Source organism: Embiotoca jacksoni, unplaced genomic scaffold (genome assembly GCF_022577435.1).
Source record: "Embiotoca jacksoni isolate LCO1_2020_lvr unplaced genomic scaffold, fEmbJac1.0.p SCAF_10, whole genome shotgun sequence".
Lineage (NCBI taxonomy): Eukaryota > Metazoa > Chordata > Actinopteri > Embiotocidae > Embiotoca > Embiotoca jacksoni.
In genome coordinates, this window is record NW_027185230.1 from 8623591 (window position 1) to 8650186 (window position 26596).

At 41.3% G+C, this 26596-nt stretch overlaps 1 protein-coding gene across 1 annotated transcript; it reads right to left on the minus strand.

The window, feature by feature from the left end:
* Positions 1–1782: 1782 nt before the first annotated feature.
* Positions 1783–21261, minus strand: fgf10a (fibroblast growth factor 10a). Its single transcript, XM_069159680.1, has 3 exons — positions 20661–21261; positions 5092–5195; positions 1783–2619 (listed from the first exon to the last, which is right to left on the minus strand). Exons 1-3 carry the CDS (start codon positions 21112–21114, stop codon positions 2419–2421), a joined length of 759 nt encoding a protein of 252 aa, XP_069015781.1. The 5' UTR covers positions 21115–21261; the 3' UTR covers positions 1783–2418.
* Between the last annotated feature and the right edge of the window lie 5335 nt (positions 21262–26596).

Here is a 26596-nt window from a genome sequence, read left to right on the forward strand (position 1 = left end):
ACGGAGCGACTCTGGTGGATTTCATCATACGCGGAAATTAACTTGCACGCACACGTACACGCACACACGAGCACGTACACACTGAAACAGATGGGAGAGGGTTGAAAGTGATGGACGCAATGAACAAATTACAACTGCTGCAGCCCTGGGCAGAGGGGGAGACCGTGTGTGTTTGTGTGATAACCTTGCTCCACGTTTGATCCCGTTAAGTGCTGGAATCTGTCTGAACTTTACCGAGACATGACAAAAGTTAAAAAACAAATGGGGGGGGGGGGGGGGGGGTGCGTGAACGCGGCGGCACAGGGGGAAATCAAATCGCAAGACCCAGACGGCAACAACGCAAGCGAACGAGTTACAGAAAAAGAGAGGGAAAGCTCAAGAAGAATAAAGAAAACATGACATCATAGTTAATTAGAATCAGGTGATAAACAAAGGAGTGATATTTACGTTATACCATATGCCCTGCTCCATGTGTCTTTCCGTCTCGGGGGGTACCGCAACAGGTTTCAGACATGTAAGGTCAAGGAGGAGGCTTTTCCCAGCTGCTAGACCACACTGATGCACACGGGTCTTTACCCAGCCGCCGGTCGGTGGGCGCACACTTTTGTCGGCCATTTCTAAACCCTGTTTTGTCTTCGCAGTTCTCACCTAAAAGACGTGTTTATCCTCCAGGAAGCCATGTTTGCCATGTGTACTTGTAAGGGAGAGGTTTTTTTTTTTTTTTTTGCAGCGTGAAACGCAAACCCCTGAATTAATCAGCCAGGTCGTCTGCTGGGCTCCTTTCAAAAGTCTAATCTCTTACAGATCGCTGATTCAAGCCCCGGTTTTAAAAGTACTGCACTGGCTCACTCAGTTTGTTACAAACCCTGATTACTTCGAGGGATGATTATGATGTTTTGAAGTTGCCAAAATATTTGTCTTACTTAGGCATGAAATGTCACAAAGTAGTAGTTTGACAAAATAATATGAACTCTGAAGCTTTGAACCACACACAGTACACATCACTGAATGAGTTTGATCCATCCAGAAAAGGTCCAGCTGCCAAAGAAGACCATTAGATGTGTTTAAAAGCTTTAGAAAAGGCTTGTAAGTGCCCCATGAGTTATGATTGTTTTGTCATATATTTTTTTATATTTTATGTTTTCTGTGTCAAATGTCAATAATAACTATTCATGAGTATTCAAATCAACTCAAAAAGCAAATTCCTCTCTGATGAATACACGTGGTTGGACGCTCCAGAAGAGCTGTCGGTGGACAATGACGATTTAAACCTGTAGTGTCGGAACGTTTGTCTCCCGTTTATGGCAACAAGAATAGTCACCAAAACCCCGTCATCACGTATTTATGTCATAAGCTCCGCCACAGCCTTTTCCATCGCTTCTGTTGCGGCTGTAAAACGATGGTTCAATAACATGAAAGGAGTCGCAATCTCTGTAAAATGGCTCATTTCACTATCAGAATTGATCCATTCAATTCGATAACTTTTGGGAAGTCTAGAAAGATAGCATTTTTTGTATTCCCATTCAAGTTAGCATAGACCAGAAGTTGGCCTGCAGAAGTTTCTGCTGCTCTGCCGTTGAGCATTGAGCAAAAGGATATATTAAATCAGGTATCTGTGGCAGTCAATTACATAGTTCCCTTGAATGGTTTATATATCTATATATTTCTGTCTTTGTTGTAAAAATGAAACCATTAAATGAATTGAGAATTTTTTTTAAAAAGCAATCAAAGTCAGTCAAACAAGTTAAAGACAAATATATTCTTTATATTTATTCAGGTTTAAATGATTAGTATTCAAAAAGAGGAGCATAAATGTAAAAACGACAATAACTTGTCCTTTTTGTGTTTTTGTTCTTTTTTTGTTAAATATTACACAAAATAAATAAATTTAAAGAAAAAACATGATAGTGTTAGACTTGCTGTTGTGTTGGTGCTTTCCTGACTAAATCCTTTAGACTCCGCAATCTTTTTCTTTCCTGCCTTTCTCATCTCTTCTTTTCCTTCTCTATCGGTCAGCTTTCTCTTAATACTTCCTCTGCGTTCCTCTCTTTTCTCTTCATTTTATTTCTTCCCAGTCACGCACTTCACGTGTACACAAATCTAGAAATGTGAGTTGCTAAATCACATTTTGGCACAGAAGTCATTTCTTTCCATATTTTTACTGTGCCAGTGTACTTTATAACTTAAAACAGAAAATAATATATACATTGTATACCGATATATCTTATTTCTTTCTTTAAAAATAGAAATGTTTTTATCCAACAGAGATAAAATGTCTTTAGGTTTCCTTTCTTTTCCTCCTCAGTGCATCATACAGATCAGTTTCCGATCTGTCCAATGTAGCCATCACTGTAACTCCAGAAATGTGTCCACACTCTGCAGTCTGCAGAGCTCTGCCTTGGCTGAGATGTCCAGTCATCATCGTGGTTGTACCACAATGGGCAGGAAGTGAGTGGCTGTGTTTTTCCTCCGCGTCCTCTTTCCCTTCATTGGCTTTCCGTTGCCGTTCAGTCCCACGAACATGTGCTTCTTCTTGTTGCGCCACTTGGCTGAAGCGTAGGTATTGTACTTGTTCTCCTCGATGCGTTCAATCAGATGACAGTCCGGACCGAAGTCTCTCTGTGGAGGAGAGGCAGAATGTAAATGTGACATGCAAAAATGAACTGAACTACACTAAAGATTATAGATCATATTCATTGTCTGTGCTGCCTTTTCTACTCTGATCACGTCTGTCAAAGACAGTGACTTGAAACTTGCCAAAATACGGTGCTGGCTGTGTGACCGAGGCGTTAGCTGTTCAGCCTGAGCAGACATGCACGATGTGTCGCAGAACACAAGCACTGCTGAAACAACTAGTTTATTTATTGATTATCCCCGTGGCAAAAATTGTATGACTATTTTTTATAGCTAATTGTTTTTTCATACAAAAAAAGACCAAACATTCTTTAATTTTAGCTCCTCACTGATTACCCTTTTTTTTTTTTTTTTTTTTTTAAACTAAATATGTTTGGGCTTTAGGAAACTGTGATGGTAATGTTGTCCTAATTTGACTGATCAAATACTGAAAATGTATTTTAATAACTGATAATAAAAATAAAGCAGATTCATAAAGATGGCAAATATGAGTTGGGTTCTGCACTTAATGGGTGGTGGTGCACCAGATATAGTGATTTCTCAGCCACATGTTGCATCTTTATGAACTCAACATAACAAGTTCCCAAGTCACAAGGCTTTTATCTAGAAACACAACTGTACACTATTAAAATCCAGCTACATCCCAATCTTAAACATCTTGTCATCTGTTCCTCCTCTCGGTCCTTCAATGTCACAGTGTCCTGATAATTGTTAGTGAACAGCTGTCACATCTCAGGCTTTGACTGTTGTTTGTCATTTTTGTTATTCTGTTCATGCTTACGAATGTTTAAGTTGTTCCTCAGGGCCTTGTCAGAGCACAGAAACAACATTTTGAGAATTTAGTTATTGTGACAACATGCATCAACAAATGGTCAGCCATTGCTTAAGAACAACCCCCAGGGAAATCAAGGCCAATTGTAAAACCTGGAGATGACATTTGAATTGTTGTGAGTGTTTGTCTGTCGGTATTTAGGGGGTGCGGGGTTGGTGGATGGGACGGGGACAGTGGGGTTAGAAAACAATGTGACATCTTCAAGGTTCAGGCTCATTGCCAGCGAAGAGCATCGGGACACTAAGTTCGTGGCTTCCATTGCTGTAGTGACCACCCACTGGTAAACGAAGAGAAAATGATCTGAGAGCAGCGTTTGTCAGTTTACTGGAAGCTACCCTTGTGCTTAAGGCTAACGTTACTTAAACAGCAAGTTAAATGGATGCAGTTGATATTCTCACACACACACACACACACACACACACACACACACACACACACACACACACACACCTTCTCTCTCTCTCTCTGTATCTGGCCACAGCTGTTCAGATTGGTTCCAGAAGTAAAACTGAATGTTCCCATAGCAAAATGAGAATATTTTACAAATGCTCTGCAGCTTTTGAAAGTACACTGGAGCTCGGTACAACCAAGCTGTGCACGTGTGTGTGCTGGCTGCCTTTCAGTTAAAAATCTAATTATGGTAATGACTCATTAAAAATAACGGTGTCAGCAGCATTTTACTAAGTGACACACTGGATCAGATTTTAAAAGGTAGAAAATCTTTACATGTAATAGCAGAGTAGCTACACGATGAGCTCATCATCCATCCTTCATTGTTGTTCAAATTGATGGTAAAGATGGTAAAAGCTAAAGGCAATCATAACTCTTTGTGTCACGTGTCTCAATCTGGCGATATAATGAAACAATGATTTCAATTATTGGATACTGGATAAAGAAGTCACTGTGTAAACCCATCAAGTGTAATGGAACGCCAGCTCTTCACCCTCGCGCTGCTATGACTTGTGTTGCACCGTGCAGAAGACGTCATGGGAATTCAGTTTCAGGCCATGCAACAAAATGCCTCTTTTTTTTTTTTTTTTCTTTCTTTCTTTCTTTCTTTTTCTACCGTGTGTCATTTCATCTGCGGCTCCGGAGAGACACGCTGAAAATCGGGTCTTTCAAAGTAAGGAAAAAAGGGGGGGGGGGGGGGGAGGGAGAGAATGGGATGAAGAAAAGGAGGGAGAGAGAGAGAAAACAGATGAAACAAGGGCTGCTCTCCCCAGAGGGACTGAAGCAGAATAGAGAAACTGAAGGATTGTATTTCCTGTTTCTGAATGGAGGGGAGAGGAGAGGTAGGTAGCAGAGAGGAAAGCTCGCATTGACTAACTGCGGTTCCTGTTTCTGGAATAGTGAGTCTTGCAGCCTTGTTCATTGTTTTAGAAAGCATTCAAGAAACTTCAAAGCCACAGAGTCACCGCTTTAGAGCGAGAAATGTCTCTCTTCCAAGACTTTGATTCACTTATTTTGACTTTCTCATCAGTTTCATTTAAAGGTTACAAGACTGCAAAAAGTATTCATGCAAAAGGTCGAGAAGCTTTTGGTTTAACGAGTCCATATTTTACATGTCCATATTTTACATGAAAGGTGGCAAGTCATAGTGAAATAATACTAAAACTGCTACTCACCGCTCCGTACAGCCCTCCGTTCTTCCTGATTGCCAGGTAGTGGTTACTGCTGAGCCCCCTGATGGCCACCACTCCCACATCCACTGATTTGATCTCCAAAATACCTGGTTCAGCAAGACAGAGAGACAAACATGTCAAACCTTTGGGCAGATCAGTTCCTCCGGTATTGTTGCATTCATTCACATTGTGGTGTCTTTCAGTCCTGCGGCGCTTTTTGTTTGGCTGATACTGTCGACTATTTATAGTCCAGAACACGGTTCCTGACTGCTTTGTTGAGCTCTTTGGTTTGTGTGTTTGTTCCGTCTATTACTCCGAAACCAAATGTTACGCAATTAACATTTACGTACAAGAGAACAATGGAAATGATTTACTTTTGAAAAGCGAGGAACCAATAAGCGTGTGCCATTTTTGCTTTGTAAATGACTTCCGTGATTATGTTCAGTTAAATTACAATTTTGGCCATCGATTTTTCACGTTAGTGTTGTTGCAAAAAATATACTAAATGACTGAGACTGTGAATGAAATGCCACAAAAGTAGGTGTTTGGCAGTAGTAGTATTAGTTTGAAATGTGAAAATAATGTTGGTTTGTATCCATCACTATGCTAGTGTTATAGATTTTCATTAAAAGAAACCCAAAATATCGTAAGAGAAACCTGAATTATCTCGGTTCCTTCTTCATAAGTGAACCGCGGTCTTGTCTCCCTCCTTTTTTTCTCGCTATGTGACAGTCACACCTCAGACCGGCCTCTTGCCCCCTGTTCATTTGCTGGTTAGCTTATGGGCTGCATGCCTTGGGACCAAGGTGTAAGCCAGGAAAAAATATTTCTGCGTTCTGTGTTTGTTACTCTGACCAGGCAAGCCGACAGTCACACGGACAAGACGGAGAGAGGCTTTCTGGCTGCCAGACTGGCAAGAGGTCAGGGCGTCCGTATCAGTTTTCAAACCTGAACCAATTACTGGTTTAAGCTGTGGTCGCCGGCCCTTTCTTCTCTCATCCTAAAGTCAGTTACACCAAGCCATAAAACTATCAGGGGTTTGAGAGGATTAGCTAAAGGGGCCAGCCCAGTTGCAGGAATTGTAAGAAGGGCAGAGTGAGAAACAGGGACAGTTTTTTCAGAGTATCCCAAAAGGTCTATTTCTTCAATTGGATTGATCAAAGAAATGGATAGAAGGTATACCTCAAATTATTATGCGCATATTTCCACATTTCCCCCAAATTGGAAGACGCAGTAAGAATCCTGATAGAAACTGTGATTAGAAGAAGCTAAAAAAGATCAAGCAAATGACTCTCACTTTGTCCTGCCATGTGAATCATACCTGTCTTGTTACCAGGTGCCCCTTTCCTACCCTCATACCCCATCCCTCCTTTATCATTCTCAGACAGATTTGCAACACCCTGCAGCCCTGGTGTGATGTTTATGATGGACAGAAAGATGAGAGAATGGCGCTTTAGAGCTTGTCGTAGCGACAGATCGTTCTAAGAGCATCGGCCTACAGTGCAGCCTTAATAGCCATCCTCCTGGTCCACTTGCTTTGCAATAGCATTGAGAGACTTTAACATTTGGAGACATTAAAGTGGATTAAAACTAACGTGACCTAACCAACCTGCAATGACAAACAATTTCGTCTTCTTTATTTATTTATTTTTTTTATAGTTTTTGGCTGTCTTTTTGTTAAATGTTCTTGGCTGAAACGTGTATCTCTCCCCATAGTTGCCTCATTTAATCAAGAAAGGATTGTTAAACTTCTAAACTTCAAGACGATTTTGCATAGCTCCTAGTGCATCATGCTGGCGTGCTTTGTTGAGTCCATTACTCAGTCAGACCTGCAACACAACACTGATCTATCAGGTTCAAAATGTTCCATCTCGCTGCTCCACAACTGACATTTCTGAGCTGTGATCCGTTAAAAAACAAAAACAAGCTAAAAGATCTGTCTGTGCTATACCAAAGGCCAGTCCACCTGTTCAAACTCTTTTCCCTCCTCCCATTTGATGTGGTTTGTAAAAAACCAAAAGCACAGGGCTTCTTTTATGGCCCTTTTACCAGTTACCAGAAGCAGCCTGTCTGCCCGTGAGTTAAAAAGCCGGGCTGCAACAAAAGGCTTGGATTGCAGTTTACGGCAAGGAGTTGGGAGGATAACACAGACCTGGGGTTGTGTCACAGACATGCAGTCATGCATGAACATGCAACCATGAGCTTCAACTTCTGGTCCCATGCCCACATTGCCCTTAAAACGTACCACTCTCTAATTCAACACGTCGTCTTATTGGTGTCGTGTCGCTGTTAATGTATATTTCTCTTTGCTCCTTTTATTCTGTTTTTCCCCTCCCTGTGCCCCCTGGATCTCAGCCCAACATCTTTACTATGAATTTATGATTGTAAGTGCAAAGGAAAAACGAGTTTTACGATCAACCTGAAAGTACAAATAGCAAAGGGTTTACTTCATTTAAAAGGCATGGACATTTGCCGCTATCAAAATTTTGGGGGGGAATTACCAAGGGCAAACACCTGTGTAACAGGCAAACACTACAACTTCCATAACAGCCAGCCAAAATGGTCTTTGCCAGTCAAACCCAAAGCGTTACACTGACAGAGCTACAAGTTCAAATAAACACAACCTGGCTTTCTAACAATGAAGAAACTGTTCATTGACCACTTCATGAAGACCGTTATGATGTTTGAGGGATTTTGTAGCCAAATCTCAGCTCCAGTGCGACTCGGTCAAATCCATGATGTGCATGGAAATCTAGATTTAAAAGTTCACAGCAGGAGCTTTAACGAATGTGATATTCATCGTTATGGTTATACTCCTGGCGGATTGTTGATATTGATAGAGTTTGTTCTTCATATTAAATCCACATGCTATGAATGGTCGTTTATACTATAATATGTTTCTCTCTATCTCACTAACCTTTGCTTAATAGGCAAGAAAATTTCTCAATCGGCTTTCAATAAAAATAATTTTAACCAAATTATTAGAAGTTGGTTGATTAGAGATTTAAAGTTGGTGCTAATTCTCCAGTCAAGTGCCATTAAATTACTGCAGAAGAAAAACCTGAAACATGGTATTATAATAGCACCAGTCAAACTTAAAATAAATGGATCGAAGTGTTGTCTGAAGGCAACTGCTCGAGGTTCCTGAGGACGTTTCATTTCTCATTATGTACTTACAGTGCATTCCTGAGATCCTGCACCAGGCAGCTTAACACCCATTCACACCCTGGCTGCCTTCAAATGGGGTTTTGTTTACCGTGTTCATGAGAGGAATCCGTACGAACGCTTCTCTTGTCGTATTCACAACGTCGGACCTTGGAATTTCCTGAAAGCTCAGAGTTCACGAGTTGGAGTTCGTTTACCGACGTTTTCAGAAAGTGGTTGAAGCCATGGATGTCAATTTTTTGTTGGACGGTAACTTAATATATTGTAGTTTTAATCATGTATAGTTTTCTTTTGTAATTTAATATGTCTGCAACTGTTGACGTCCCTACGCCCTCACGTTTTCCCTCTGTCCTTTTGTTTAACATTGCCTACATTGAAACTGCAAAAATATTTATTCAAAAATAAACCACTTGAAGGGTAAGCACCATGCACACGACTTCCAGTGTCGTAACCATGAGCTCGCATGAGTTCCAGTGAAAGGCAGCACACGTAACTCGTGTGACCCCAACGACCCACTTGATGGCCGGGCATGTCAACGACCCAAGACACATTCACACCATAACAGATGTGACCATGACGACTCGCATAGTGGCCGGATGGGTCAACGACTCACATGTGACCTCAAACAACCCTGAAGGTGTTAAGAACACCACCAGAGGATACAAGTTTGAGACTCCCCACCGGTCAGTTAGAAGTGAAGAAGCCTCTCGGAGGTGAAATGTCTTCAAGAACCTCAAGCAAGTCCACTACCTTTAGATAAGACTTGGATATATCATGACCTGGATGACCTGATGGGAAAACAAAATTAATGTTTGTTTCAAGTATCTATTTTAGGAACACTATTTTGCTCACTGGTTCACATAGATCTGATGTTGTTGTCTTCTTCAGTGGAGCAGACGCTTCAGAGGACAATTAAATCAAATGCTTTGTGCACACCATAGTTAAATTGCCTTGTCTTTTTCCATTGCATTTCAGCTTTTTTTCTCTTTTTTTTTGACAGTCTAACTTTGTTATTTTATGTGAAAAGTAAAAATGCACATCAATCCGGGTGGATGTAAATATTCTTTCTGTCCCTTTCTTGCTTTACGTTCTGTCTTTTTATTGTTCTGTCCTTCTCACCTTAGTGCTCCTTCTGACCCGTTTTAATCTTATCTCTGTTTTTCCGGTTGAGGGATAACCTCTCAACGTCTTTCAATCTGACAGACCTGACTTTACCTACTAGTCCTCACTGAGATCCCTGAGGCTGTAGTTTCACTTCACATGCTGGTGTACAGTAGCAGCGAGCTTGTGGGACCAGAGGGTCTAGTTTTTTGACGATGTATGACTGTCTGGCGTAAGTTACTGCTATTTGCTTGTTTCCCCATTAAGTGCATTTTGATTTCTCTTTGAGAAATCTGTGATGGAAAAGAGACTATCTCCACACCTACATTCATTATTGAACTTAAAGCACTATTTGACTGATGTAGGTAGCTTTACGATCATAGGCGGTGCTTAAAGGTGATCCACACATGAAACGGTTGTATATTGCCCCGATACAGTCATTGACAAAATAAAGACTACTGTAGGGTTATTTATTGAAATAATTTGCTGTTGCACTTCATCCAAAGTGTAATTGAGATGCAGATTATGGTTTCAGTACACAATCATTAGTGCAACTTGGCAGATCAGCTCAATCACACATGAATATAGAAATAAAAACGTGCTTCCAGTCGCGCACACACATGTGCAGACCTCCCGTCGACCTCCGGCCAGCCCCTTTGGAAACATGGTCAGTGAGACTCCAGCTGAACCTAAAGGTTAAGGGAGGTTGTGAAAATGTTTCCACCGTTTATCCAGCCTCTTTTTTGAAGTTTATACTGTGGTTGTTCACTTTGTGATCTCGACACGGTGACCCACTGTGAGTGGGTCTACTGCGTGCCTGCAGCTTGGAGAGGTCCCGCTCTTTATTGTGAAATATTGTCACTTGTGGACTAGTTTGTGTCATGAACTCCCCTCAGTGAGAGGAATGGAAATGGTTTTGGTTCTTTTATTCTGCGTCCAATGCTCAGATATTTGGATGAACCCCTGGCTCGCCTGTCTTTCTCTGCAGTGACAAATTATCTCGGTCTTTTTAGACGTGAGACATACATGTGAGATCCAAAATTTTCATAAAGCACAAACAACCCTATTATATGCTCTTTTTTTTTAAAAGGTTTAATAGAAGATTTTCACGAGTTGAGGTCCAAACACTAAGATCATTTTTCTCTTTGAAACAAGCAACACAGTGACTGACGACGTCTCGTATTCACTGAGACATGAGAGTTTACATCCATCTAACCGCCGAAGACTCAAATGAAAATAAATTCCAGGAAAAAAAAGGACACAAAAGAATAGAAGAATTCAAAAAGAAAAAAAATGGACCACCAGTACGCTTAAATCAGATATGAATTGATTTATTGGCCATTTAAGTAAAAAAAACATTTAGCAAAATGTACTTTTAGCTGATACAGCGTTTGAGGCCACCCATAGTTTTGACAGGTTAAAACAATTTCCTTTGCATTATTTAGTTGAATGATTCCGGCTCTTTAAGAAATCTGAGAGAACAAACATCTCTCGGTGGTGCGGATTGCTTAGTGAAGGTATTGTGTTGGAGTACAAACTGCTGGATATTGTGTGTTTTTGAGGAACATTGAGGTATTGGTTTAGACTGATGTGGTTGACAACAGTATCATCCTGTGCTAAGTGGCCACATCAAAGCCCGCCTGGTTGACGGGTTTCACTGTAGCTGAGAAAACGGAGGCCTGTTTCTAATTTTCAATACAGCCAAGCAGAATTTTTGGTAAACATGTTACAATTCTGGGTCTTAAATCATATTAAGCAGATAATGGTGTTTTTGCTCTTTGTGCGTTACATCGAATGAGTCTCTTCTAAAGTATTTTTTACATTAGCAGGATTGTTCTGTTTGACCTGCACTTGGTACCATTTAGTTTATTCTTGCCCCATAATGGTTTTATTTCCTTTACTGACAGGAACACTCGCATCAATGTTTTGAAATGGGCGAATATGCCCGCTGTTCAATCTGTGTGTCATTTCAAAACTGGCCTAAAGGAAACCAAACCCAGATTATTCCAAAATCAAAGAAAAAAACTGATCACCTGAGTGAAAGCCTTACGGTTTAAAATACCACATTTCCAGCCAACAGATAGCGTGAAGTTTCGCTTGTGCGATGCGTCAGTCCAGCTCGCGTAATTTGGAGATCACTTTACCGAGTGCTGCAAGACCACAGCAAGTTATGTCATACGTTTAACAGTAGCTGGGAAGAAACCAGCAGAAATTTGCCATGATGTTAACAGTGATTTGATGGAGAGGAGGGAACAAAAACAAAAAAAAACACAACCAACTGAGAAATTGTGATTCTTTTAACACAGTTGACTTTGTAACATAATAAAGTGCTAAAGCTGCCAGTTTCTGTCAAAACATTTCAGCGGCCTGACACGGCAGGAGTTATGTTTTCAGGCAAAGAGCTGTGACGGTTGTCTGCATTTCACACATTTTTCATTCACAGTTCAGCTGCCAGTTCGATGTTGCCCAACTGTTATGGTTTGAGTCGTTGCCGACAGACTCTCAGCTTCAGAAATATTTTACACCACAAATATTATACACGGACACGCACAAATATTATCCAGTTTGTCACATTCTCTCTTTGCATTGCTTCCTCATATCTTTTTCTCTCATTTCACACGCATTAATGTTTATACACATTCAGTACACACACACACACACACACACACACACACACACACACACACACACACAGAGTAATTAGACGGCATTCCTGACTGCTCTGTTCAAACAGCCAGACTGTCCAGATGCCTCTCTGGACTCAACTCGGAGCTCTCTGCTCTACCTTTGATGACTCCATTAAGAGCTCACTTTCATGCAGTGTGTGTGTGTGTGTGTGTGTGTGTGTGTGTGTGTGTGTGTGTGTGTGTGTGTGTGTGTGTGTGTGTGTGTGTGTGTCTGTCAGTCAGGGGTGAGTATGGAGGAGAGCAGGAACATGAGGTGTGTGTGTGTTTGGGGGGGGGGGCATGTGGTGTCTATATGGCAGCAGCCCTGGATGTTATCTGTCACAGATGCTATTCTTCACCTCCCACTGCTTTACTGGCCATGAATCCAGCCTGTTCACAGGCACCAGGCCAACACCAAAATGACACTTTCAGTGTTAGGCTTCGGGTGCATGTTTCAGTCACGTCAAAATATTCTATATTTCAGTTGGTGACTCTGTCTTTTTTCTTTCAGTGAGACTGGGAAAAAAAAGTGAAAAATTCATATCAAAATTTCCCCATCTCCAAATGTCTAAAACCCACAGATATTAAATTACTAAAATCACATGACAAAGAATAGCTGTAAGTCATCAGTTTTGAGAAATTTAAACCAAAGTTTGACAATTCCTTTGGAAAAATGTCTCAAATAGGTTCGTACATTTAAATAAATAAAACCTATCAAACTACAGATTTTACATCATACTTTGCAGCTCTAAAAGTTGGATAGGTTAAGAGTTAACATGTCTCAGAAAAATAGTTTTTCTGCTGCAAGAGGTCACTGTTGAGCCCAGTTGAGGGGATAGAGAGTTAAATGGACTGCTTATGATAACATTAAAACAACATAAAACCCAGAGGAGCCTCTAATTATGTTGCAGATCAAGCAATAAAAGTCCTAATGTTTTAACTTAACTTTTTTTTTTTCATAATTGGACTTCATATTTTAAGTTGATTTTTGCATTGTTTTCATAAAACATTTTTTTCCATCTGTAATCATCTCTGGAGCAAACTGGCATACAATGTTACGGCATTGAGCCACAAAGATGAGTGTGTTGCTGATGTGGAAAATACTGCAACTTGTAGTTCTGAACATTGCTGTGATTTGAGTTTGTTTTTTGACAACAACAAACTGTTGGGCTGCTGAGATGAACCAATAACTGCACTGCATGTTTGAAATGATATGGTAAATGTCCCTCCATAGTGATAATATAGACTGTGAGTATGTAAAACTTCAGGAATTCAACTCTGTGCCCGCAGATGTATCCACAACTTCAATGCAACTTTCAGATGTGTGGTAAAGTCTATAAAAAAAAACTACAAAAACAACAACTTTGCACTGTTGCTTAGTTAGTTTTAATTTAATTATTCTATTTTATTCTATTTTATTGTATATGCTGTGCATTTTCATATTTAATATTTTTTGTTATTTTATTTACTTCCTGTATCTGATTAATAAAGTAACTATCTATCTATCTATCTATCTATCTATCTATCTATCTATCTATCTATCTATCTATCTATCTATCTATCTATCTAAAGTATACTTCATACCAGTGCATGGGAGTTTGCACAAAACCTTCATTTTTGTGTTAGTTGCTGAGAACTAGTTGCAAACCAAAGTATCCATCCTGATATTTTTTGTCTCTTCTGTCCTCTCCAGAATATGATTTTCCTCTCCAAGAATCTTCCACATAACATACACAATGAAAAAGGCTGTCCATCAAAACAAAGATGTCCAACTTTGCGGATAGTAATGGACTCTTGATGTTTGGAGCCGTTTCCTCTTCAGAGAGCTCTAGTGCTCCAAAGCAGCGGCAGATCTTAGACACATCATTTGCTGCTGAAAGACTTTTGTTTAAGGTGGTGCCTGACTGGTTAGGTTTGTGGCAGGGCTGCCTTGGTCTGCCTACAGAAATCTGTCTCTTATTTCGGTCCTGTCTTAACTGACACATTAATCGAAAAGGAAGTGAATTTATGGGAAAGTATGAAGCGGCGATGACAGAGAATATGTAAACAGTGACTGAAAAATGAGACAGATCCTGTCATTGTCCTCAGTGACTCTTGGCGAAAAAACACTGCTTTCAAAGTATAAAAACAACACTTTGACTGTGAAGAAATATCTTTGCAAATATGTTTTATTAACTGTGAAGTAAACTCCCACACATGTGCTGCAAAAATGACCCTGTACGGGTAGTAACAGGGTTAAAGGGCGATAAATACGTCTCGACCTTAGACTTTAAAACTCACAGCTGTGTGAGATGGAAAGAGACCCCTGAACAGTCCAGACAAAGAGGGTTATGTTTTTTTATGCAGCTACTTTCTCAGATTTCTTAGTCAAAACGCTCTTCTCCATTTAAAATGACAGTTTTTCCTGAAAAGCTTAATCTTTTTTCATTGAAATTATTGCATCAAGTCTGCATATTTAATCAGTGGAGGTCAATGGCAACAATCTGACCATTTGAACTTACTTTAAAAAGTTTAGGAAATTGATTGCCTTAAAAAAAATGAGCAAATATAACTATGAGTCCTAAGCTAGGTTTACTTTATACCCTTACTTTGTATTTGTTAAGTTTACATAAACATTTGTTTTATTTACTCAATTTTGTGAAGTTGTTCCAACTTAGAAATGCCAGGTGAAATACATTGTTTCTTTCTAAGTGTATGGGAGCTTATCTTTTTTAGAAATTATGTGTCAAATGTGAGGACGTTCTTTTAATAACTGTTAATCAATAACATGTAGACCATCAATGACCTAAACTAAATAAAGACCGATGAACACAGACCGATGAACACTGCACATCCTGTGATAATATACAGGCCAGAGAATGTATTGCATAACAACTCATAATGGAGCCTTTGAAAGTTTTCAAAGTTATCACTGTTTGGACTTGATTTCATTATTCATTTAGTAATTTAGTAAAGGTCAAAGCTGTCCATCAGTTACTGTAAAAAAAAAAACATTTCTCGTCAGATAATCAATATTAAGTAATGTTTCTGCTCTGCAGATCATTTAAGTCATGATTCACAACTGATATGATTTGATCCAGACTCCTGCTGCTTTTGGGATATTAACAAAACATCACAGGGAAGATGTGCCACATGAAACTGAAAATAGTTCAACAGAGCTCTTCAAAGTTGCTCAGCCTTACAGGAAGATTGTTTCTTTTAAGGTGTTATACGGTGAATAAATAATCGATTCTGACTAATTTCACTCGTTACCTTGAATGGTTCTCCATTACTTTTGTTTACAACCAATCAGGAGGAATCTTAATAAAGTCCTGTTTGTTACTCCCATAAGTAACATTAAAGTTAGTGTCATTGCAGGGAAGATCGGAGGGAGCACATATAGGAGTGTGTAGGTAGTATATGTTTATTGTATGTTTTCAGTGCTTGGCTCTGATAGCTTTACGAGCACTCGATTCAGCACTTCCTGAACAAGCTCCTGTGGTGATGTTTGCACACCCCTTTTATTTACGGCTTCTGGAGAGAAGAGTCCGTGAAGATGTCAAAGTAACTTTAAAAGAAAAGCAACGCTGACACTAACCTCTGGTGCATCCAGTACCTCCTCATAACTCTCTTTTATGGGCCACACTGTTACCTTTTCCCACGAGAACCCTACACTCGCTCATCAAGCAGAGACGCAGGGAGACCATGGCGGCAAAATAAAATCCAAAAACAGAGAAGGAAAAGGCTGGAATTCATTTCAAGAAGATGTTTTAAGAAATTCAGGGAGGGCCAGCACTTGGTAGGATTTTGGTTTGCGTTAACCTTGCTGAGTCATTGGAGGTTTACAGATGCAGTGGACAAAGATGAAGAAATTGTTGTGGTTTTGAAGACCTACAAATTTCAAGAAGACAAATTTGTTCTGCAGTCTACATTTATTAAGAGACTTGTTGTGACATTTCTTGGTGCATTTTGCTTTCTTGCACAGCAGAGTGTAACTTATTTGCAACAACTGTCAATGCCACCAAGTTTTTATTATCTAAATGGTCAAAACTAACGATTTTTAACATAGACACTTGTTTCTTAATTGTTCAACAATCTGGTGTTAAGTTTCCTTAATTGTAGTCTAGATATTTGTCTTATATTGTCTGGTTTTGAGAAACTGATGCCCGTGAAAACATTGCAGCGCTGAGAGATTTTTCTATCCAAAAACCTTTCAACTTTATTTAAAAGTAAATAAAGCTATTAGAGACCATTATGTTATTAATTTCCGTTTAGTCTTGCAAACTTGTGATTGTGAAATTTGAATCTATCAGCTGCAGCAAACCAACAGCCAAAAGTGATGCTCAACATGTATGCGGAGCACTGACCTTTCCATTAACAAAGCTTCCTGACTTGGGTCAATAGGTAGAGGTCAAACTAGCGGGGGCAGACCTGTGTAATTAGCCTGGACATGGAAAAACCTGCACTAAATCAGAATAATGTCCAGTGTATTAGAAGCTCCATGAATTATGGTTTGTTAGATTCATCCATGTCAGTGGGTGCTGATTAATGGGTGATTAATGTCAACAATAAATGCGTGTGGCAGCTTTTACGATCCCGATGGCCACAGTGAGAATCAAAGCTCCAACTGTAGTCAAGTCGGCACCATTGAACAGTAATCGAGCCGTGCACGAGCGCAAGCCTGCGGTCCAACTGCAAACACATGTCCATTTGTTTCATTGCTTATATTCATTTGTTTGTAAACAAGATGTGACAGTCTGTGGGATGGCGTGGAGGGAAGAAAACAATGACGGTTCTGTTGCTTATGGTCAGTGGCAGGATCAATGCTAATCACATGGCAGCCCCGCAACATTTCCATACTGCGACCGGAGCGTCTCATTTCGAAGGTCTTATGAGGTGACTTTTGATAGATAGGTATTGAGCGCATGAATGCAAAATAGACAAACATCAACATGCACCAGTGAGCAGCCATTCACGCCGCGTGCCCTGAACCCTGAGTGATGTGCCGGCCTCGGACTTTGACAAGATGATTAGAAAGGCCCGGCTGTGGAGGACAGCCTCGTCCCCGGAGCCACGGCTCGAACTTCTTCATCACCTCTGACACGTCTAATGACGCTCATTTGCAATCTGACCTCCGGAACATTGGTAGACTGCTAGGCCGTGATAACTACGGCAATTTCACCTTCACGACTTTTCAATGCAATGCTCCCCCGAAGAAGTGGCCTGTTTTTGATAAATGAAGTCTTCCGGTCAAGTTCTACACCTGAGTTTGCTCTGACACATTGGAGAAACTTTAGCGCACTGTTATAATAGGCCTATTATATGGTATCGTTTGTTACATGTTGACCTGTCACAATTAATACACGTCTGCCTGATTGCGATTAATTGAGCTTTGTGGTCATTTTGCTAATCGTTAAAATCATTTCCATTCATCTGTATAAAACAGCTGGATGAAACTAACAGAAACTTCATATTTCCATCACTGTTTCCACATCAGTTTGTGGTGTGACTGGTGCTCTTAATGACTGTGTCTCATTGCGCCCTCTAACTCTTCTGCTCTGGTTTAATGGCGCGAGTGGAGAATTAGCGCCACCAACTGTTTATCTCAACGCACTCAATCTCCCATTTTTGACCAACTCTTATTTTGTTGAGCATCTATCGACACAAACAGCAATGATTTAGTTGCAAAGCCAAACACCACAGCACTGTTGTGGGAACATTTTGGTTTTAAACCAGATGAAACGGAAGAAGCCAATAACGAGGAGGAGGCGGTTTCTTGAATTTGCTGCAACAAGCTGTCTGCTAAAGGACAAGGAAGAATAAAGAGAATGGATTTGTTTAATCACAATTATTTGTAGGAAAATGAATCGTCAACTTAACATCACGACAGCCCTGTAGTAACATATAGGCAAAATTTTGCAAGTTGGCTTTGCATTATCTCAAGAGCCATGTGTTTTTAATGAGCAGAGGCCAGAAACCTCCATCAAAGAGCTAATTTGTTGAAAAGTCTGTGTGTTGCTTTGAAGCAGTTGTTTTAGTTCTATTGGCTCTAAAACTATCAAAGTATAAATGAACAATGTTGTAGTCTGAGGTATAAAAATAAACAAAAAACGTGTCTGAAACTTAGATGTACACCAAAAAGCGTGAGAGCTGGAATCGTCATGAGAAAAACCCACATCCATGTTCACAGTTTGGAGGGTGAGAATTTAATTTTCCTCTGTTTGGTTTAGTCTGAAGGGTACAATTTGTTCTTTGCTTATTTCAGAGCACATGCAAAATGGCAGGCGGTGGCGCTTTACACTAAGCACTGCTCTACATGAAAGCTTGTGCACAGATGCAAATGCTGTTTACATGCACAAACACCTGGACAGCGTGATGATGTGCAGACACATTATTCAGTCATCATTTCATCACAGCCAGATCCCTCCAGTTTAACGCCATGCTTCCGTCCATCATCTCTCAATGTGAAACACGTTCAGCACGTGCTATCGGGTAGATGCGGCTTGATGAAAGGCTCACTAAATATGCTGCCAAGGCCTGAAAACGTTTGCCTCTGTGTCCAAGTCTTCATATTATGATTTCTTTTTCCCACTGGAAACTTCTTACCAACTTCCCACCAAGTGGCAAGAGCTGTTGAAATTGATGGATTGTGCCTCTAATGCCATGACCTGATGACACGTTGCGCCCTAATGGTCGAGCTCTTTCTGTGCACGTGTGTGTGTGTGTGTGTGTGTGTGTGTGTGTGTGTGTGTGTGTGTGTGTGTGTGTGTGTGCGCGCGCACATGTAGGATGTGTGTGTCAGGGAGGACTGCAGGCAAGGGGAGGGAGGAAGAGACGCTAATTGAAATTCCTTCAGCCATGTCTGGCAGAGCCTTGGTGTCTGAGTGGCACACACGGACAGACACACGTGCACACACACACACACACGCGCACACACACGCTCACACACACACGCACACAAACTCACACTGGCCCTGGCCCTAATAAAAGTGGGCTTTGCCATATGGAGGCCATGTGCAAGACTGGCCTCTCTGTGCTCAAGTGTGTGTGTGTGTGTGTGTGTGTGTGTGTGTGTGTGTGTGTGTGTGTGTGTGTGTGTGTGCGCGTGCTCTCAGCAGGAGAGACTTGTACAGCACCACAGCCCCACATACAGATGCATGCAAACCCACGACATGTGTATGAAGGTGTGCTCGTGATAAAGACTATTTATACAGATTATTGCCAGACACATACACTTGACATACTGTGACAGATTCAAAAACACACGGCAGACATAATGCAGCGACAGCCTTGTTTTGTAACGTTAAAGAAATTAGCTGGTGTTTTGGACTTCACCCATCTAATTGAGCGAGCTGGCAGGGGAACTCTGGGCAGGTAAATGTGTGGGAGTAATGGTCTGTTCTCCCTCAACAACTACTGTCAACATGCCCTTAGGTAATGCTGCTATTCTGCGCTGCTCACAGACCAGAGGACTGTGGCAGTCTTGGAGGACTTCCAGATGTTTTTAACTAGAAGATAAAGTTGTGGACTACAGAATGATAACAGCTGATGTTCTGTTCTCGATCAGTCATAACTCCTTTTGATGAGCCTTACAAGCCATTGAAACTATCTATATTTGCTAGCGTACAGACTGGATGCCTTGCTGAGATCTGCAGGATACTATAGTTTCCACTATACCTGTGCCTTTTGCGGTGATTCATGCGTTCGTGATCTTTCCTCTCTTAGAACCTCCAGTGGTACTTTTAAAGCACCTTGAGGTACCTCAGCTGGAGTTTGTCAGTGGCCGGCTGCAGAAGAACTGAGTCTACCCAGTGTGAAAGAGTGGAACTGTGCGAATGTGATGCTGAGTGGTGCTGACAAACGAGCATGTGTGCTCAGTGACCCCTCTCAGGATAAATAAAGGTTAAAATCATATTTCACTGCCCACAAAATGCCCGACCAGAAAAAGGAGCAGGGATCGCATGGTTATTACTTTACATGCGAGTCAGTATAACCTCATAGTTAGCATATGCCCACCACTATTAAAGCTTCAGCACAATAGCAGTAAGGAATAAGTGTACTTGTCATTCTCCCCAGGGGTTTGGTAATAGCTGTGTTTTAGATATTTCTTCAAAGAGGAAGAACTTTCTCTGGGCGATTTCTAATTGGTTCCAGGGGATCATCTCTCTTTTTTTTTTTTATATCTGCCTGCCTTACTCGTTGTTGTTTTTTTTTCCTCTCCTCTCTTGCTTTTCTACTGTCATGCACTCCTCTCCCAAAGTCTTTGTAGTCAGGCAAATAGGCCTGCCGCTACACATGGTGAAAAGGCAGAGAGCGTGCAGCTCAGTTATTTGTTCTTTCGCCCAGTCACCTGTCTTAATATGCTCCGTTGCCGAGGCAGGAAACGCAGACACATCAGTGTCCACAGATAAACACACCAGCCAGACCAGTGCGTCTTAATCCACAGGGTTCTCATTGACAGATAGTGAGGCCTTTGTGCTTGGCTGCTCTTCTATCACCTTCAAGTGCAGCCAAAAGTCTGCCTATTGATTTCTTAAATTATGCTGAAAGTACAAAAATTTCCAGATTGATTTATAATTCTCACAAGTCTATGAGGTTAAATGCTGTTGATAAGGGAAAGGATTAATGGAGACATGTAAAGATAAAGGGGAGCAGACTTACTGTATGGATCGTCCTCACTTTTGGTGCCATTAACGTTTCCATCCTTGTCAATGCGAAGGAAGAACTTCTGGTAGGAGAACAGTTTCCTCCTGCGCACATCTCCTTGCAGATGTTTGTAGCTGCTCCGCACGTGACGGCCAACGATCGTTGCCGTTGACGATGACACATTGGTCGCCCGTGGCAGCCTCGCGGAGGATGCGTGAAGCGGTGTGGGTGATGAGGAAGGTAGCGGGTGTGAGATGAAGAGGCGAGGAGAAGCCCCTCCAGGTGCATTGCGGTTCTTTTCAGAGTCTGACGATGAGGCGGACAGCGGCGAGGAGGAGGAAGGTCCGAGCAGAAGAAGCAGGAGCAGGAAGGTGACGGAGAGAAGGAGTGAAGGAGGTCTGCGGCAGGGGCAGGAGCAGGAGGAGAACCAGGCGACCGGTGCACCTTGTGTCACTGTCCATCTACACATGGTAGTGGAGCTGGGAGAGCTGTGGAGGTGCTCAGGGGCTGGGGCATGCTGAGCTGGGTGCAAGGAGAGGGGACGAGAGCGGGAGAAACTCTCCCTGACCGACCGACCGAACCTCCTCCGACTGGGAACCCACAACCTCACCGGGACTGTAGGTGTTCAGACCTGTGGAAGACAACACGGCTGCGGCAGGTCGAAGGAGGAGTTTTTGGTCACAGATGTCCAGTTATCAGTGATGTTAATGGTCATGTAGCTGGTGGTGGTGGTGGTGGTGGTAAAGCCTGCAGTGCTGTGGCTGACTCGGCTGTAGTTCCCGGTGCTGTTTATTCCTCAGAAGTGCCACAGGAATGCGTCAACATCCATAACTCAGATCATCTCCCAAGGAGAACAACTGGGGGCTCGCCTCAAGGACCCCTTGCCTCCCTCTCCTCCCAAGACTGCCGCACAAACACACGCTCAAAGCCCCTTTTTAAAGTTAGACTGTGCACCTAAGCTCTCACTTCCGAAGACAAAAACACGTTATCAGTTCATTCATATATGCGACTAAAATCTACCCCACACACACAAACACACATGTCCCGGACCATTTATCTCCTTCAGTCCAGGGAGGAGGACAACAGGAAGGCAGAAGAGGTTAAATAAAAGATGTCAAAGTGCTTAGTACAAAATGAATTAATAAAGACGAAAAGTAAAAAAAAAAAGATTGATGCTGCTGCTTATAAAAATGTCCAAAGAAATCCACGCAAGGCAGACCACAAAAATAAAGTCAGAATCCAGACTTTCTTTTCTTTTCTTCTTTTCGCTCTTTGTTTCTCTTGTTGTGTCTGAGCTAGTTTGAAGTTACTTAAGTGTGTAACTGAGCCCTGGAGCTCTCGTCTTTCTCCCCCGTCTCTTGTTGTGTGAGCTGAGCTCCCTGTCTGTCCTCTGTCCTTGCCTCTCAGAGTCTGAATGCTGGAGCCGTGTGTTGCCTCTCTTCTTTCCTCCCGTGTGTGGCTCCCTCTCTTTTGGCCCCCTCCCTCTTTCCTTTGCCTCTCCCTCTCTCGCCTATCTCTATCAGCAGCGCTCTCCCTGCCTCTTATCTGGAGTTTCTCCGAGGTGACTGAATCTTGTCTTTCCTTTCACCTTATTTATCTGCCGCAGTTTCCCAGATGTCATCTCTTAGTGTAATTGGATGTCTATTAAAACCACTTGGCTTTGAAGAGCTGTGTACATTTATATGAGCTTGCATGTGTGTCTGCACATGTAAATTTGTGTGTGTGTGCTGGAGAGGGGGGTGGTCTGTCCCACCCCGTTTTCCCTCCCTCTCCCCTATTTTCTCTGTCTCCTCCCCTTCCCAGACCAAACCCCACCAGTTGAGCAGAGCAGGTCAGAAAGAAGGAAAGAAAATCCTTCATCTCTCTCCTGTTGGGTCCATCTCGCTGATGTTTTAGGTCCTCTTGATCAGGGATGGGTATTTGAAATGTTTCAATACCAGTGCTGATAAGATGAAGTTGATTTTCTGTACTTTTCTTTATAAAAAAACATTTTTTTTTATCGAGAAAAACAAGTCCAACTTTTGAGATATTAAATGTTGGCCAAACTCCAGCAGCAACAAAACAGTGTTGCCTAAATGGAGCATATTCTGTCAATCCAACTGTATCAGTACCTGCTGTAAATCATTTACTGATTTGTCTGAATTACAGCTCAATAATGACATTCATTTCTTTTTTTAAGAAAGGGATCTTACCATTTGCAATTTACAAATCAGCCAATTGCTGCATTTCTTCCCCTATTTAGACAATGTAAAAACCTTGCAACTCTCGCCCCTCCATGACACATGATTGCTCAAGACCAATAAAGTGTTTCTCTTTCTTATTTGCAAATGCACAAAACATTTTGGATCCGAGTCGAGTTCCCCTCAGCTGTTTTGACAGATAGCATGTAGTGATTTATTTACTTTGATCATTTAGGGCTTCATCTTCAGATAAACATCTCTGTGTTTTGGATGGAAGTTGACCCTTACGTGTGTTGCTGCGTTTTATCCCTTCAAGAATCTAGGTCTGCTGTCTGGTTTCACCATTTTTTAATTTCCTTTTCACATTGTCAGACAACAACCATATCTCCTCTCCTCTCCTCTCCTCTCCTCTCCTCTCCTCTCCTCTCCTCTCCTCTCCTCTCCTCTCCTCTCTCCTCTCCCCTCCCCTCCCTTCCCCTCTTTCTTCCTTCTTTTTCCTTGCTCTGTGTAAATCCATTGCGCATTAGTACATTTTAATTTGGGGATGCATCAGTTGCACAGAAATAGCAGTATGAAAAAGACATGTGCATGTACAGTGGGCCAGTATTTTTCTGTACAGGGGAAACTCTCACTGAAAATAGACAGATGTTGGGTGCTGCCAACAATCTGTCATTCATGTCAGCTTTAAAGCCTTCTATTTCCCGCTGAGGGCCCAACTTTGCAGATGGCAAAGATTGATTTGACGGTGTGTTTTGGTGAAAGACCAACCACTGTGCAAAATGTCATGGTGAATTGATGATCAATCATTGCATAATTTGGGAACTTAGTTTTATGTAATAGGCAGGCGATACTACTGTGTATGGACAAAAGTGACTTCACGTTTTTCTGGTCTTGATAATCCCAGGATTTAAAAACAGGACTCCTCTAATTATTTTATTCATCACTAAATCTGCAGATTATCCTCTTGATAAACCTTTTAGTCCATTAAATGTGAAAAATGTTATGTTTTCAAACTCGCACTCGACTCATTATGGTCCTCATTTGGCCATCCAACCAATAGTCCAAAACCCAACAATATTCACTTCACTTTGTTGCTTGAAAAAATGACTTAAATCCATTTTTCAGTTATCAGAGATGTTTATTTGCAGTGTATGTTCATATTTTCAGGTACCGGAGGACCACTTACATGTCAACTTTTGGCAACATTCAGCACCGCGGACAGCACTTTACAGTGTGGTCCTTCAACAGGCTAAAGCTGTCACTGAAAATCCTCGTTCCTGAAAACGTCGCACATTTTTCTTAGTGTCTTACCAACTTGCTGTTTGACATTTTTTAATAGTGAGTATAGTGTGAGGAAAATCGCAGGAAGGTATGATAAATAATCTGAGGAAGACACTAAGTACGAAGAAGTGTTGATACACCAGAAGGGAAAAGAACAGACTCCCGTAGTGGGGCACTTTAGGTTGGACTTTCTGCAGCGTGCCAAATGATTTAACTCGTGCACGTACAGTGAGCCAGTATTTTGCACAAAACAGTTTGGATCCGAGTCAGCTGTAACAGAGAGTAAATTGAAAAGCGTCTTTTCTTGCAGAGCTGATACAGTTGAAATGGTACAAGTACTTTGAATTCATACATTTTTAACGGACAAAAAATAAACAAAAGATGAGGCAAAATAATCAGCATTTATCAATGATGAAAATACTCCGTAATTGCTGCTCTAAAGTCTTGTATGTATCAAATTAATCGGTTTTGGATGTCATTGTGTAGTTATAGGTCAGCCTCGAGGACAGTATTGATCACAGAAGCTTTTACTGTACTCAAGCCTACTCAGCTAAATATGAACCAAACCTACAGAAATGAATAAATTGGCCCATGTGATGGGGAAACTCTCAGGGGAAAAAACAAGGGGTGTGAAAAAAAGAGACAGAAAAATACCCAGCGATATAGCGAGAGGGGGGAAAAGGAGGAAAAACATCTGGTCGGTGGCTCTGTAGCTTGAATTTGGGGTGTAGATTAACAACAACACACGCACAAACACAGAGGATAATGCTGACCCTCCTTTCACTGTGCTGAAGATGTCAAACTCTGTAATCATTGCTATTGTACTAGCAAGCGCAAATCGCTATTGAACTAATAATCGGTCTCTGATCAATGAATGACTGATCTCTTCATTGCCCTGCCCTGCAGTCTTGTTGTTCTGTGTAACAGACCTAACAAGACTCAGATGTTGGAAGTCAGTTGTCCATGAGGGGAAAAAATGTTTCGTCACACCAGAAAACAATTTGTTGGATGCAGTGAAGCTCCACATATTGGACTCCTTTTTTTTTTTTGCCTGAACTACGTAGGAAAGCTGTAGGGGCTTCCCTCTCTGGAGAGGGTTGTCATACAAATGTTGTTTACTCTACAATGAGTTACATGTGATTGAAAAGTAAATCAGTGCAGATCATTTTAATACAGCAGAAGTATTATAATTTTTTTTCATATTTGAGAGAATTTGCTTACAAATTTTTGCTGAAAAAAAAGTGACTTCGTATAATTGCATTGTCAGAGTAGTCTCGTATATTTAGGCTGTGACATAAAAGTAGAGCCTCGCTAATGATGAATATGTAAATTTTTTTTAGATGTAGAGACATTTCTCAAAATCTTTTTTTTTTCCTCTCGTAGGAAAGAAATGAGTCAGTCTCGTTGTCTCGTGGTTTTGGCTTAAAATGGCTTCTCAATCTTAGGCCAAACTTCTAAGTCCCGCAGAGTCGACGTACTGGTCTGAGATCAGCGCCCAAACCGAAGATCTACGATCTTATTTATTTCCAAAGAGCTAGGCAGATTTCAGGTCAGCGGCATTGCGGACTCCGGAGCAGATGAGCCGACTCCAGCCCCCCTCTGGCTCCGTTGGTCATGCCTTGGATAAGTCCTGATTGCTCGTGCCTAGGAGGAGAGACAGCCATTAGAGACCAGCAGTTTGGCTCAGCGATTCTAATTGTTTCATTGCGGTTGAGCTGGTGGCTTTGAACGCATTATGGTCTTCAAACTAGCTCTTTAGAAATGGCCCTGGCAGTTAACTTTAATTACAGACACATTAAAGCACTTATAGAAAAAAGGGGGTCTGACGATAAGCTAACTTACAGATACACTGCAGTTACGGCCGAGCTGCTGGATAAATAAATGTCAGTGAATGCAAACCATCAGTGACAACCTTAATAATCCCAAGTACTTTGATTACAATCTCATGGAAGCATGGAGTATATAGTCGCCATTATAAATGAATCAGCACAGAGTCCTTTTAAAAGCTGTTTTTTTTTCCGCCTTTCCACTAAATGCATTATTTTTGTCATTTCATTGGAATGTACTACATGCACTTGAAATGGAAACAATCTCGGCTCAGTGTGTTAACTGCAGCAAACGCGAGTAAACACCTCTTTCTCAGGCAGCTTCAGAAGGGGTGCCAGACTCCCAAGCGAAGAGACACGACCTTCAGATTGCATAAACAAAGATGTTCTGAGACTTTGACATTTAACAATAATGGTGCTTTGGTTTAAGGGTGTTTTATGATTCACACACCACAGTATTTCCGATGGTTTCCTCATGACAATGTTTTATAAAAAAAAGAAGCAGAAGTAGGTTTATGATCATATGTTTTTTCCTAAAGCTACAAACAAACAACACATTATAGCGAGCACTGTCTTTCAGTAATAATTTAAAATAGCGTCACATCGTCGCACATTAAAGTTCTGACAATCTGGTTTCTGTCATTCACTGGAATGTTTTATAGTT